This window comes from Buteo buteo, chromosome 7 (genome assembly GCF_964188355.1).
Source record: "Buteo buteo chromosome 7, bButBut1.hap1.1, whole genome shotgun sequence".
In the NCBI taxonomy this organism is placed as follows: Eukaryota; Metazoa; Chordata; class Aves; order Accipitriformes; family Accipitridae; genus Buteo; species Buteo buteo.
This window is the reverse complement of record NC_134177.1, coordinates 11,769,715-11,785,108: the sequence shown is the minus strand read 5'-3', so window position 1 is coordinate 11,785,108 and position 15,394 is coordinate 11,769,715. Positions and strand designations below refer to the sequence as shown.

Sequence of the window (15,394 nt, the reverse complement as noted above, 5' to 3'; positions counted from 1 at the left end):
GTGATGATGGCTGTGCCTGCTCTGGGTACTTCTGGTGTCCAAGCAGTCTGGGGTATGGTACCCTTCTTGGATCGGTGAGGAGAGCTCACGTTAGCTCCATCCTCACCCATTAGCTGAGTAAGTAAAATTCTGAATAAATACAGTGCTGCTGTCAGAGTGATATGATTCAGCTCCTTGCTACTGGTTGGCTTCTTTGGGTCCTTCTCTCTTGTTTTCATAACATTTTCTACTACACTATACCTACAGCAATTGTGGTGACACTTTTTTGTACAAAATGATGCATGGTCTTTGTTCTGAGATGCTGTTGTTACCAGTGGCTGGTGTACATAGACACACTGGCAGCTTCACTGGTGTTTTTCCTTACAGGAAGGCACGTGTGGTCATTGGAAGTGCAGCTTCAAGTGGAATCGGTGGTGTGTAGTTGGACAGGATTATTGTGTTCTGATCTTGTAGGCCATCAAAACTAAGCTTGCTTAGTTAAGAATCTGTTTAGTTGTGGAAAACAGTAATAACTTTTTCAACTAGGTTGTTATACATAGTCTCATTCCTGCCTATTTTATGGAGAGAAATAGAATAACAGAGGGAGATGAGGATAAAATCTTAGTGTCCATTTCTTACTGGATTCCACTGGCTCACAAGGTGGGCTTTTGATAAGCAGAAGGAAGTGCCCTATCCTCTTATGTTTATATATGTTAAGTGGCCTAGTTCAAGTGTCCCAAATACTGCTACTTTCCTTGATATCACGGTGCTTTGCTGGTGGCCTTCTTTTGCTACAGGTCAGATAACATGGGGGTAGATAGGAGATGAAGGACCAAGTCCTGGTGTCAAACCAGGTGTCTGTCTCTGATGCTGTAGATGAAGAAACCCAGAACTTCTTCAGTAGGTGAGGCATTATGTCCCCGCTGTTGTATTTCAGGGCTGATCACTGATCACTAGGACGGGCTGGCCATTACAAGGAACAACATTTTCCCCGTAGCTCCGTTCCGATGGAGTCGTCTGAAGAATGTTTGACCTGTCCATCTTCCCTGAAGTTTTTGGGTGATTGGATGCTTGTCCCCAGGTTATTCTCAGAAAAAAAATAATAGTATTGGTGGCACACATGCAGGTATATGAGGCAGAATTGTACTGGAGGTATCACAGCATGTATTAGAAGTGGGGCAGTCTGGGAAAGACTAACAAAAATATTCTGGGAGATGAGGCACTGATTTACAAGGAAGGATTAACCTTCGATTAAGGTTCAATGTGTATTTGCCAACACTGGAACTAGAAGTTTGTGAAAGAAATAGTAGTTGATAGTTAAAATATGTGGACCAAAATGAAAAAATGAGAATCATTTAAGGTGGTGGGAGGATAGAAAAGGGTGTTATGAGGACAAGTAAGTTAAAACAAAGAGGAAACCTTTCCTCTCCAACCTAAAATAGACTGTAGCTTAGACTGCTAAAGAAAGTATTGGAAACTCCATCACTAAAGATGCTTAATACTATACTGGAGAAAGTCCTTGCAAATGTATTGTCATGAGTAGTCCGGCTCTGACCTATGGGGGTTGGATGACCTAATGTCTCTTCCATTTCTAGCTCTGTGCATCTATGATTAAAGTAGTTTATATAATGCAAGTGCATTTTCAATTACACTCCACCTTCTTGCGTGGGATAGTGGTGGTGCAGAGACCTCATTATATTTGTGGCACAATTACAGCATGACTTGTAGGAAATACTGCTGGTACTTGGTCTCTCAGAGACTCTGATCTCATTTATATATATGTTGGCTTTTCAAGCCATTTAGGTACGTTACAAGACTGCAGTGCTCTTTTTTCCGTCTTCCTCCTTACTCGGAGGCAGTAAATATATAGAAGGAATAATTGATTCTGGTTCGGCAATCCAGTGAGCAGTCCTTGGTGAAAATGTAAATGTTTATTGTTGTAGATGTGTAATACATCAGGATTCATTTTCAGCTGCTCTCTTAGACCAAGGTCTGTTTTCTGAACCAGAACAGGACATTAGCTAAAACATAAACACAGAGAAATTATAAAGAACAGTACTGACTTGATATAGAAAGTTGGGCTTTCAGTGCATTTTATGCTGTGCTGGATTTTTGTGGGGCTTATAACAATTAGTGTTTGGATGGGGCAGTTTTTGCTTCCAATTATTTTATAATTTAATTTCATTTTGAAATTTATGCACCATGCAAAAAGAGTTTTGTGATGTGTCAAGTATCTTTGTCGGTGTTATAGGGCATTCAGAGTGCCTTCAGAGATTTGTCAGGGTACTTCTATTGCATGCATATTTTTTAATATATTCCTTTTAAGAATCTGTCTTGGAAGGAGCCACCCTGGGGTTTTAACTAAAATCTGCCAGCATCAAGTGTGACAAATGTGGTAGATACTACATGTAATAGATGTCTTTAGGAGTGGGATGTTGAAATCTCTAAAATGTTCAAGCACTGATTGTTCTCTGAAATTTCTCTCTGAGAAAGAGTATGTCATTCCCATTTGAGTGATGAACATCAGTGGAATTGGTCCCATGCTTATTGGCACTTTATAACAAACCTGTGCAGACACCGTGGTCGAGCTGGGTTTACTTGTGATTGAAGAACGAGATTGATTTTTGTCGTTGCCATAACAATTGGACTGTTATGTGAAAAAATGTTAGTAGTGTGCACTGGAGTAAGTTGACAGCTCTAGGATGCCTGTTCCCAAATTAAAACAACTGTTTCCAGCTCTGAGAAATGATGTCTGTTTAACTTTTGCAAGATGGAGCTCAGCAGGGTCTTAGAAATGACCTGAAGAGCTTAAAGATTCTAAAAGTGCCTTTGCTGTGCTTAATTTTAAAATGCCAGCTTTGAGCTGGAGTTAATAAGGGTAAACCAGGAGGCTGAGCTTTCACTCCCACCAGGCTATTGTGTGTACTCACAAAGTGGAGAGAACAGGACAATCTAAGGAGTCCTTAGAAGAATGTAAATGCATTGCAAGTGTCTAGACATGCAGTCACTTGTACTGTAAATGTCTTAGCACTGGCATACTCAAGTTTAAAGAAGGCTTGCACTGCCTAAACTTTAATACACAAAATGATGGTCATTACTGCTTCACCTCCAGCTGCAGCAGTCTGGTCTTTAGAAATAGGCTAACACTTCTGCAAAAGATTTAGCTTGGTGCTTCAGGAGCCGTTGGATGACTGGAGGGACTGTGTGCTGTAAGCATCGAACCTGGGGCAGGGCAGGATGCTCAGCATGTGGGTAGCCACTGAGCTGCTTGAATCTTCAGTCGTACAGTGTTTGTGTGCTGGGAATTCACAGGCAGCAGGTTTTGGCCACCTTTTCCAGGCTAGGGGGTGCTGTGGCTTCTGGTGTGTCCTTTGTTCTCTTTTGTAGTTGTTTTGGATGTGTTGGTTTTCATCAATGACCAATAAACATTGCAGGAGACTGCTTCAGTCTGAAAGTTGCCCTTGGGAGAGAGTTGGGATGGGGAGGTAAATAAGGTAATTAAGTTCCGGCACCTTAATTGTATCAGCTTCCTGAGGAGAAGTGGAGAGGGAGGTGCTGATCTCTTCTCCCTGGTATCCATTGACAGGACACATGGGAATGGTTCAAAGCTGCACCAGGGGAAGTTTAGACTGGACATTAGGAAGCATTTCTTCACCAAGAGGGTGGTCAAACACTGGAACAGGCTTCCTAGAGAGGTGGTCAGTGCCCCAAGCCTGTCAGTGTTTAATTTGGACAGGGCCTTTGGACATTTGGACAATGCCCTTAATAACATGCTTTAACTTGGTCAGCCCTGAATTGGTCAGGCAGTTGGACTAGATGATCGTTGTTGGTCCCTTCCAACTGAAATATTCTATTCTATTCTGTTCTGTTCTGTTCCGTTCCGTTCCGTTCCATTCCATTCCCCTGTGTCTGGGCTTCCTTTTGGGAGACCTTTGGTGGTTCCCTGCTCAGCCCCTTCCTTAGGTGCTCTGGTTTGCTTACAGAGGCACCCAGCTCTCTCTTTCTCTCTCGTGTGACCTCACAGTCTAAATTCTGCCCATGACCTCTGCCCTTAGCAGTCCAAGTTTAGGCAAATGGCAAAGTTGGGGCTTCAGTCTGAGTGGCTTGAGTTGGTGATGGCAGCCAGGGCTAGGAGGGGTGGTGATCTGCAGCACACAGAAGCATGGACACAGTTAGGCTGCCCAGCTGATTTGTACTCACGGTGCCCGAGATGTCCTTCCTCCATCCTCTGCTTTCCTTGATTCCTGAATAGCTGGTTCATACTTGCTTCTTTAGGACACTGCCTCCTGCAAATGGTCACTTCAGCTGATAAGGACAACATCTTGCTTCATTGAGGGTTTTTGGATGCTCTAGTGGGTACTTGCAGTTCTCTGAACTGTTCTTTCACGGTTGTTGGCATTTGTTAGAGTGGTGAAAATCTGGGCTCTGTGTCTCCATGGGTGAGTTGACTCATCCACATGCTGCTGGCTGGGAAGGCCATCCAGTTGTGTTAGGAGGATCTTGCATGGCTGCAGGGCACTGCTTTGTCTACTGTGTACAAACTGGTGCTTTTCTCCATTAGCAGCACCAAGCTGCTTTTACGGTAAATCACACTGGTAACACCCAAACTTTGCCCAACAACTGGCCATGTCAGAAACCTTGCCTCTAATACAACCTGAGCCCATGGCTTACAAATGCAGTGCTTCATCTTGATCCAAGTAGCCTTCCACTTGAGTGAAGATGGGGTTAAACCATGACAGCCCTGACCACTGGGACTTGTAATCATCTTGTGTCGTAGGTGTTTATATTTTATGGCTAAACTAACTGATATGTTGAATTCTGAACAGTTTAGCTGGCAAAAATTGATATATTGTACCAAACCTTGCAGCACCAACTGTACAGTATTTTCTCTGCTGATTCTTGCGAATACCTTTGCATAGATGTATGTATTTGCACAAAGAAAAACAAACTGCTGTTGCAGTCCTATGATCTGTGAACATTTTAATTACCATGATGGTAATTCCAGCTCACCAACAGACTACTTATCTTACCTCTACCACGGCACTAGCCATTTATTTTAGGTCCTGTTAAAGGTAAAAAGACTAACTGCTCTTCAGATATGCTTGTCTGCTTTAATTAGTCTTCCTTAAGCTGTGCAAAGAGAAACTGCACTTAATTAGCTTTCCTTAAATTAGGATTGATATACCAGCCTGTATATATTGACGTTGTCATTACTGTGTAATAAACTAAGTGCTCTATTCTGCAATTTTTTTCCCCACGTGGTTGATTTGCAAGATGGCAGACAGAGCCAAAGCTTTGGCTTTAGCAGTGCTCTTGTCACTGCCTCAGGGCTCGGGGTGGCTGGGTCAGTACTCCGGGCACTGCCTGGGGCTGGCAGGGTCTGGACAGTCTGTGTGGCATGTACTTTCCTGACTCTTGCTTGCAGGTCTACCACGCTTAGTGTGAGCCATTCCCCTGATCCTCCAAAACTCTTGCAGGCATTGCCTCACTCCAGTGCATGAAACCTCTGGCCACGAGGAGGAGGGAGAAAAGATTTTATTCTTCCATCAACAGAAACTCCATGCCAGAGCAAGTCCACCTCTGCAAACCCGCATTAAACATATGTTTTGGACAAGGAGGCTCCTGTAAAAAGTGGAAGTTTCCACACTGAAATTTTCGATCAGTGCTGGGGGTTTCTTAAAGGCACATGTTTATCTCTAGTACTTTCGAGCATGAAGACCAGAAAATCTCTTAACTCTGTGTGTGTCTCTATCTCCTAAACTGGTTTCCTTTAACTACCCAACTTGTGTGTATATTGGAATGAGTGGACTTGGAACATCTCATTACTTTTACAAAGTATGTTTTGACAATTTGAAATGAATAAAACAGATTTTTATTAGGTGTAATGACAATGAGAGATGGCTCCTTTGGGGCTTTTAAAGAAGGGGAGGAGGGGGATGATCAAGCTCCTTAACCCACAAGGTCACCTTGGCAGGCCTCCAGAAGCTGGAGACAGCTGCCGATTTGTATTTATCTGTGGTCAATGCAAATGTGCATGCGTGTAGCTGGGCTATTTGCTTGTGCTTAAGCAACGTCTTTGTTAGCAGGTGCATAAAAAGTACTGTTGCCTTGAGGTTTAGTCATACAACCCACTGCAAGTTGGTTTTGTGATTGGTTATGGTCAGAAATGGGTTCAGATCTCTCCGAGATCCCTTGTGCCACAGCCTTTGGGGTATTGTACAGCCAGACAGTATGGTCAGGGGAGGAATTTGAATGGCTCCTTCCTCTTCACAGGGTGGACTCGCCGCATAGCTGGGAGCAATGTTATTTCTTCACCCAGATGGTTTTTGTCAGCTGGCTCCAGGGTCCTCCCTGGGGGTTTGTACAGGAGTGGCTGCTGTGGGTGCCAAGGGAGGGGACAGCTTGCAGAGCAGTGGGCAGGCTGCGCTGCCCACACCCAGCCTTTCCTCCCCTTACTTTTTGTTGCCTTGCCCCGGTTCTCTCCAGGACGAGAGGCGGCTCTCTGCAGCGTGCTGGAGATAAAAGGTGATACCGGTAGGGCTGGAGGAAAAGCAGAAGGAGATAGCTGAGAACATGCCTTCCTCGGAGACCTTGCCCTGGAGGAGCACGCGTGCGGGGTGCTGCCCTTGGGCTCAGCACTGCGGTCCCATCGCTCGGTGGATTGTTTCCTTTCCCACATGCCAGCCCCAGTTCCTATAGCCATCTGAAACTTCTCCAGTACTAAAAACTGAAAACCAGAAATATAATTCGTCACACTTAATAATGCAGTTACTGGTGAGCAGAATTCACTTAGAAAACTTCAGCGAGGTGTACTGCTGTGTGCCAGGATTATCTCACTGCTAGGAACTTTGAGCTCTCCTTGCAGATCGGCTTCTCTTGTCCCATTGACTACCTGGCCATCGGCTCTGCAACACTTCTGGAGAGTCCTTATGCCAGGGAGTATCATTCCTTGTGTTACTTGCTCAGTGACTTTCTTACCTCACCTTGCAGCCTGTGCCCAGAATAAACTGCCTGTGACAAGTTACAAGTCCAAGTCCCTTGAGTAGTTTTAAAGGAGAAGCAGATCGGAGCCTGGTGGTAAAACATATCCCAGCTGTGCTGCACATAGAAATGCTGGTGAGAAGTGCTAAATCAGTATTTGTCTGGACCCCTCTTCAGCTTTGCATCTGTGAGTTTAAGTATCTCAGACGGCGAGCTGTGTCTGTGCCTGCAGTTTGCATGCTAAGAGGCTGCTCGGAGCCCGGCCAGCGCGTCCTGAAGGGCAGCAGGCTGTGCACAAAGTACTGCCCAGGGAGGCTGGGGCTGCCCCGCCGGCCCCGCAGGTTTGGGCTCTCTGAACTGAGGCCACCACTGACCTCTGTAGTAGATTTGACTGGGCAAATACATCTCAACAAAGCAGCCCCTTAGTTGTTACCATTGTATAAATGTGTTCAGAATTTGGCACTCGTGTCTTTATGCTCGCTTCTTTCCAGGGCAGACTGCAAATATGCACTTCGTTGAAACCAATCTGCTAATTTTTAAACTGCCTGGAGCTACAATTCGCAACGGGTGGCAGATGCTTGTAGTTGCAGGCCCGGAACATCTGGGATAAGCTATCTGTTCCCCTGAAACAGGAGCCCACATTCTCTATGAAGAAGCTCTTAAACCTTTTTCTTGCTCACTTGTCAGATAAAGCAAGCCATTGGTGTCCATTCAGTGCCATTTGCTCTTTTAAGTGAAGTAACTTAAAGGAAGGTTTACTGTATGTGGCAGGGGAAGTCACAGTGCCAGGATGCTGTTACCTTTATACCCTGTGCATTAGTGTCGTGCTTTAACCCCAGCCAGCAACTAAGCACCATGCAGCTGCTCCACTCGCTCACTTCCCCAACACCCAGTGGGATGGGGGAGAGAATCTGGGGGAAAAAAAAAAAAAAGTAAAACGTGTGGGTTGAGATAAGAACAGTTTAATAGGACAGAAAGGAAGAAGATAATAATGATGATAATAACAACAATAAAATGGCAATAATAATAATAATAAAAGAATTGGAATATACAAAACAAGTGATGCACAATGCAATTGCTCACCACCTGTCGACTGATGCCCAGTTAGTTCCCGAGCAGCCATCTGTCCCCCAAGGCCAACTCCCCCTAGTTTATAGACTGGGCATAATGTCACATGGTATGGAATATTCCTTTGGCCAGTTGGGGTCAGCTGTCCCGGCTGTGTCCCCTCCCAACTTCTTGTGCCCCTCCAGGCTTCTTGCTGGCTGGGCATGAGAAGCTGAAAAATCCTTGACTTAGTATAAACACTACTTAGCAACAACTGAAAACATCAGTGTGTTATCAATGTTCTTCTCATACTGAATCCAAAACATAACACTATACCAGCTACTAGAAGGAAAATTAACTCTATCCCAGCTAAAACCAGGACAGTTAGTAGGACCTGGTGTATCAATACATGCAGGTTGGCACACCTGCATGCCCCCATGCTGCTTGCAGTATAGTTGTCTGTGTATCTGCATATGCACAGCTCCCTAAAGAAAGTTGCGTAGTACCTTGGAGTGGAGGTATCCTGAAATACCATCCTTAGGTGGAATTTTAAGGAATATATATTTATGGAAGTTAGGTTGTTTGCAAGCCTTTAAAAATTGGTTGATTCCCAGTACTGGATAGCTAGGCAGCAACAGATCAAAGTCCCGATGTAGCTGAAAAGATTTTATATCTTTCAATGTCACAGTCTCTAATTTGTTTAGATGCATGCAAAGGATCAGAAACTAATGTGCATCTGGGGATTAAGGCAGCTTTGCTATCCAATCTGAAAGCTAGCATATTCTAAAAGATTTTCAAAGTCTCAGAAGGCAGCAAAGTGCTTTACTGATTTTTATGTCTTTGAAAATCTCTATTTAGTGTGCCTGGTGGAATTATATAAATACATGCTGCCAGCTGTCTGACACCAACAGATACCACCCAGAGCATTTAAGTACTGAAGTGGTAGGCCTGTGAAGATAGAGACATTGCTCTCACTGTGTGAGCACCCATGCAAAAAGGCTAAGACTTGCTAATTCCACATGACATTTGCTCCTTTAAAAGTTCACTGTAATTTTTCCCCTCCCACCTTTACTACCCCAGGAGTATACCAGTGGTTATGCTGTAAGAAAAATAATAGGTGTTTTCATTACAGATCTCTAGAAGGGAGTTGCCATCATGATATGATTTTTTTTGTGGCAAAGAGAAAAGAAGCGGTCTGATCTCTTCCTGGCAGCCTCAGCCTATACCATTGTGCTTGGGGATCTTTTAACTAGGGAGGGGGCCGAACTTATTCTAAAGGTTAAGATAAAAGCAAAATAAGCCAGCAAACCATTCCTTTACTGTCTTTACTGCTCTTCAGCTCCAGTCCCACATTCCACACATTGCTTGGATGAACCCTGCTGTAATCCAGGGGCCTGGGCAAGAAGTTGCTGTAGGGCAGCCCAGGATGAAGGGAGGCCCTGATGCAGGAGTTTAGGAAGTTTTATTTGTTGAGTGCTTCAGGTTTTGTGTCTCGCTGGTGCCAGGCTCTGCTCTATTAAACATGATGATTCCTGAGTCGGATGCTCTATTTTGTCTCATCTTTGTGGCCCTAGACCATATCTGTGGTCCATGTTCCCAGTGTTCCTGCTGCCCACTGCTATGGGACATACGTATGTAAGCCTTCCAGGGCAGGGCTGCATACTCCAGGTACCACCTAGTACAGCATATGTGAAAGGGCCTTCAGCTTTTCCTAAGCACCAAGTTGATTTGCTAGGTCTAATTAGCTGATTTGGAGCTCTTTCTTTCTATAACTTTCATAGTGTTTCCTATTGAACCTGCTTTTCCTTTTGGTGCATAATAGGCAATGTAGATGTTATAAAGTATTGCACCTCTTAGGTGTCTTTACTGAGACCAAAACTCTCACTCAATTTTGTTATCATTCAGCTTAGTTTGTAAATGTTTTATTGCCTGTGATCCGTGCTAGCTGTGCTCTTGGAGTTTCAGATGCTGCGATATCTACTCTTATGCATGGGGATGGGGGTTATTTGTGTTCCATTTAGCTTTGCAATTAGGAACATTCTATTTTTACTCTAGCTGCAAGGCATCAAGCCTTCTTCCTGCTCATTTCTTTGGAGTGAACTTGATGGGCTAAATTGTTTAGTTTTTGTGGAGGAAAATCAGTAATGAGAGGAAAGCTGTTAAGAGCAAGCATTGGACCAAAAAGAAAAATGAAAGAAAACCCAAGGAGATTCACTTGACTAAACCCCCTTTTTTTGTTTAGATTACATTTAGACTTTCAGATTAGTTTGGAAGACGTTTCAACAGAGTCTTCTGAAAACATGGTTGTTGTCAGGATGTCTCTGATGGTCTCTGTGTTTTGATACCTTCTTCATGACTGGAAGATAAATTTTCCTTTTCTTCTTCTCTCCTTGGATAGGAAAGAATGCATTTTCACCATCGACCCATCAACTGCCAAAGATCTTGATGATGCTTTGTCCTGTAAACAACTCCCTGACGGTATGAGATATATTTTACAAAATACTTCTCAGTGTTTATATTTGTCCGTTGACACATTTGTATATATAATTTGTCATGAAGTATTCTTTACCAAATATGAGTAGAGTAATAAACTAGTTTTTTTCTTGTTATTTTAATTGCCTGTTTTCAGAAATCTTAGAGCAGATATCTTCAAGCTGCACTCTGAAGTAGTCTTGGTGTCAGGAAATGCAGAACCATAGTGTTTTGCATAATCAGAGCTGTAATTTGATTTGAGCAGGTCTCAGCTGTCTCCTGTCATTACAGAAGTTACAGCTGAATAGCTAATATGCTGCACTTGCAGACTGAAGTTTAGTGAAACTTTGACCTTGAGTACACAGTCCCTGGATAAAGGAATCCAGTTTTTTGAAGGTCACTGGCTGAATTGCTTTTCGGTGTTTATGGGATGCTGGGAATTGTCAGATGAACAGAGTGTGCCTTATAAGTTGTGTTATTCTTTTCTTTGCCTTTTAAGCTTTCTGTTCTGCCTTATTTGTACTTTTACTATGCTGAAAGCCAGCAGAACAGAAAGTAAAGCTCCAGAAGCCAAATCTTGATGATTCTGACTTAAGGAACTTCCCTCCTGTAAGCTTACTTTGCCATCCAAGTTCTGCTCATTTAGTTTGATGAGATCCAGTAACAGGCTTGGTTAGAAATATTGCATGATTTGATTAGCCTATCCACCACTAATAAAGAAGATGAAGTGATTTTTTGTGTGTGTTTAGTTTTTCTTGCTCTTGTTAATCATCGCAATATGATGATATCAAAGACATCATTCCCTTTTTTTGGGGTTAATTTCATTCTGTGCAATGTGGCCAATGAATTGTCATGTCATTTAGACCCAGGTACAGAATAGTATTACAGGGCTATAAAACTGATAGAAAAATCAGAGATGAAAGAAAATTTGAGGCCAATAAAATTAATTATACTGTACGATAGCAGTTTGGGGGCAAGTTTAAGAAAAAATTGCTGTTCTCTTTCACAGAAAATTTAAACAGTCATCTCGAGAGATCCTAAGCTGAATTCTGTTCTCCCTCTTTCCACTTTGTCATCCGAATTACTGTAGATATATGACAATGTTGTGATCCCACAGCCCCTCAGATTTAAGGTGTTGAAACTCTGGCTTCTGAGGCTTTACTGCTCACATACATGTGGGTTTTAGATGCTGCAGGAAACCATTGACTGACCTGGTTTGTGGTGCATACATCTCCATTTGGAGAAAGTGTTCAAGGAAAATATCTGTTTGAACAAGAGTTCTTCTTTCCCAGAAAGTCTACAAAGCCATTGCAGGGCTGTCACTCATACTTGGGACTTGTTGATATATCTGCTGATCAGGGATGTGGCTGCACTTTGAAGTCTGCCTTGTTTCTCCAATCCCAACTGCAGAAAATGCTGTGTAAGGACTCTTGCTCCAATCTATAAGGAAGGAGATGTACCAGTGCAGAAGGGATCCTCTACTTGTAAGGTCCAGCCAAGAGGGTTCTAGGTGTTATTGTGATGTTACTTGATTATGGGAGCTCTGTAGCATGACAGTTAAAAATCCCCTTGTGATGCAGAGGTGGGTGGCTGCAGTGCTGCCCCATATGCTGATCAAGCCTCTTTGGAACAAGTCCTTCTCATGCAATCCACCTGAGGAAAAAAAAACAAATAGAAATTTTTTAAAAAGTTGCCTTCTGAGTGGACTTCATGTGCTTTGCCAGTCTTCCCTGCTTTGTTGCTTTTTGCTCTTCTCTGTACACGCATGAGGCAGAGGGATCTGCCTGCATGTGGGGGAGAAAGCAAACCCTGAAGTCCTCTTGGCCTGATTATTTCTGACTCATTCTTCTCCCAGGGGCTGTGTCAGGCCTGTGCTGGCTTCCTGGAGCCTCCAGATGAAGGTTTTCCCTGCCCTTCCCTGATCTTCTGTGAAGGCTAAGGAATATGTGGAGGGATCATGTCAAAGCTATGCTTTCAGGGATTGTCTTTACCTCTAAACACAGGAGCAGGCGCAATTCTCTCTCCCAGGATGCCCTGTTATTTCAAAGGTGATATCTGAGGCACTTAACCAGAGTGGACAGAGGATGCTTCTGCAGTTAAAGATAACAATTCCTTTTCCCTGGAAAACCAGGTAGTTGGGAAAGAAAGGTAAAATGGATCAGACTACAGGGGTCACTCTGCATAGAGAAGGTTTACAAAGCTCAGTTTTTCAAATAAGGCAGAAGTGTAAGGTGCAGGAACATTTCTCCTCTTTCAGATCCCTAAAATAAACTTCACCAGTGTGTTTTAGAAGAGACATGAAGAAACCAGGAAAGAGTAGGGGACAGGCACGGCTGTCTTCCTGAGAGTAAAAGTAAAGATTTGCTTGGCTTGTATCCAAGATGTATAGAATGGGAAATCCAGTGTGGATTTAGTGCTTTTGAAAGTTTCCTGTCCTTCTCAGGATCATTGTGCACACTCCTATTTCCTCCAGATGAGCCTCAGAGGAGAAAATCCAAGAGGCAGATGAGTGAATGCACCCACTGGTGGCTGTCCCAGCCCGAAGGCCTTTGTTCACCCCCACATGTCATTTTGCATGAACCATTAAGTGGGAGCCTGCTCGCAGCAGCCCTTTGTGTGTCAGATCTCTGCCTTTTGGCTGGAGCCGTGTATCCTTCAATGGGCTCGTTCCACCCTGGACTCCTCTCAATGAGAAGATGCTGTGAGCTGGAGCCTTCTTTAGGAGCAATCCCTATCTGTGCCCATCCCGGGCATCATGTGCTCTGCCTCTCCTTTCAGCCTCCGATCCGCTGTGAGAGTGGTGCCCACACTCCATCACAGCACTGCCTCAGCCTTAGGCCAAGGCAAGTCACCCCTGGAAAAGCCATGCAGTTGCATGCAAATTGAATCTCTGTGTATTCGTTACTTTTTTGGCCCACCGTGTGCTGATAGCCTTACTCGGTGATTTTCAGCCTGTGGTCTTCTGACTACTATAGCACTATGTCGGTTACTATTACAGGCCCATGAAATGCAGCTGGCACAAGCAGAGGTATAAATCCATCAGCATATGTGAAATTTTTTAAGATATCTGTACTTTGACTTAAAATTTTTCAGGAATTTACCAAGGTCCAAAAACAGTGCTGCGAGTCCTTTGGGTTCACTTCTTTGTGTTCACTTGCTTGCAAAGCTACGGCCGTTCCCAACTCTTCCGTGTTAAGGAGAGCCCCTATGGGAACCTCAATCTTGTGCTTAATAGAGCCTCTTGATATGTTTTGGAGGTACCCTGAGGATTTTTGGCTTTAAAAGTTGCTATGCTAGCTGCAATTATTATGACAAAGAGTTGTTTTAGAGGTTAAGAGCTTATCCAGGGCTGGCAAGGCTGCATCTCTCATGAGGACAAAGTTGTGTTAAGAGTTAACACAGCTTTTATTCCAAATGTAAACGTGGTTACAAGAAATTATTATTTTTTCCATCTTTTTTGCCCATATGTAAAACACTGTAAAAAAAAACCAACTCCAAAAATCCCCAGCATGAACAAACCACATATCTGGCATCCTCATGATGTCAGGAGATCTCCAAAAATCAACAGAGAATGCAGAACCCAATTCAGAAAATGTCTCTCTGTTGGTGTATAGCACCCGTAATAACTTCAAGAAAAAAGAAAACACTCATTGCCTGCACTTCTATCAAACAGCTAGATCAGTGCATTTCAGAAGATTTTGAAGAATGAAATTGTCTTTGTCCTCAAGCATTGGTAGCTAATTTATTCAAGACTGTGACAGTTTCTTTGCCTTGAAGGATCTTGGGCAACAAGTAGAGAGATAAGGGACTGTTTTTGCACCTTTGCTTAGTTTTAAAACTTGTCAGTGTAACCCTTATCAGTTCCATTTGCTGGATGGAGGACTCGCCCATGCTACGTCCTCAGTAAAAGATGGAAAGGAATTTTATGCAGAAGTAGTCCACAAATCTATCATGAAGAACTACCCGGTAGCAGGGTGTCACTAGCAAAGGAAGCACAGGATGGTTATGGGAATAGCTGTATTTTTAATGGAGCTCGCAGTAGGATATTGCAGCAGTTGGAAACTTTTCAGGGATATATGTCTTAAGTGGCCCAGTCTGGTTTTGAGAGGATTTTATATTGGAGTCTGCTTTTGATTAACAGTCGTGCTCCTCGTTATTGTTTAATGATAGCAGTAGGGAGGTAAGCTTGCTGTTCACATTTGTGAGTGTATATTTTAAAAGAGATCAGCTCCAATAAAGAATGAAAATAGGGTTATTTATGTAACAGCTTCAGAAATATGAACAAAGTGTACTCCATTTAGATGACTCAGCATAATCTTAGAGTAAAGGATGGATCTGGACTGCACCTAGTTTCTACAGCCTTTGTAGAGCTGTTTCAGGGTAGCTTGAGGTTTTAAGCAAGTTCATTTCAGTCGATGCATTTTTGTGATCCTTTCTGCACATCTTCTAGCAAATTACTGCAGCCAGGAGCATAGAACAGAGCTGTTCTCAGTTCATACGGGTGTCGCAGACTTTCTCAGAAAACAACCACACTGCTTTCAAGCCTGAATGTTTTCACCCAGGGTGCAGATGTTTGAAGATTTATTCTGATCTCATGCTGTAAGAGCACACTAGGTGACCTGTGTGTCCCAGTGGCACCAGGCAAGTCTCCCACACTTGCCAAACTTCTTCTGGGAATTATCTGCAAGTGGTGTCTATATTTCTGGTAATGTACACAGCTGATGCAGTTGTGTTTGAAGGCTGCTTACTGGTAGGAACAGAAATGAAATTTGACAAATTTAAAGGCAGACAATTCCATCTAGTGAAATGTCAAGCCATGATGGGAAAGGATGCAGCAGAAATGATTGGCATGCATTTCTGAGGGGTTGTCTTACCCATGTGCAGGTCTTTTGATGCTGATCTCAAAGCAGTACTT

The 15,394-nt window shown here is 43.3% G+C and overlaps 1 protein-coding gene across 5 annotated transcripts in view; it reads left to right on the top strand.

The window, feature by feature from the left end:
- DIS3L2 (DIS3 like 3'-5' exoribonuclease 2) overlaps positions 1 to 15,394 on the top strand; it is a 197,739-nt gene that overhangs the window by 90,825 nt on the left and 91,520 nt on the right. For all 5 annotated transcript variants that reach the window (XM_075031552.1, XM_075031553.1, XM_075031551.1 and 2 more), the window contains one exon: positions 10,406 to 10,485. In XM_075031552.1, coding sequence (XP_074887653.1) covers positions 10,406 to 10,485 — 80 coding nt within the window. The remainder of the gene's footprint in view (positions 1 to 10,405; positions 10,486 to 15,394) is intronic.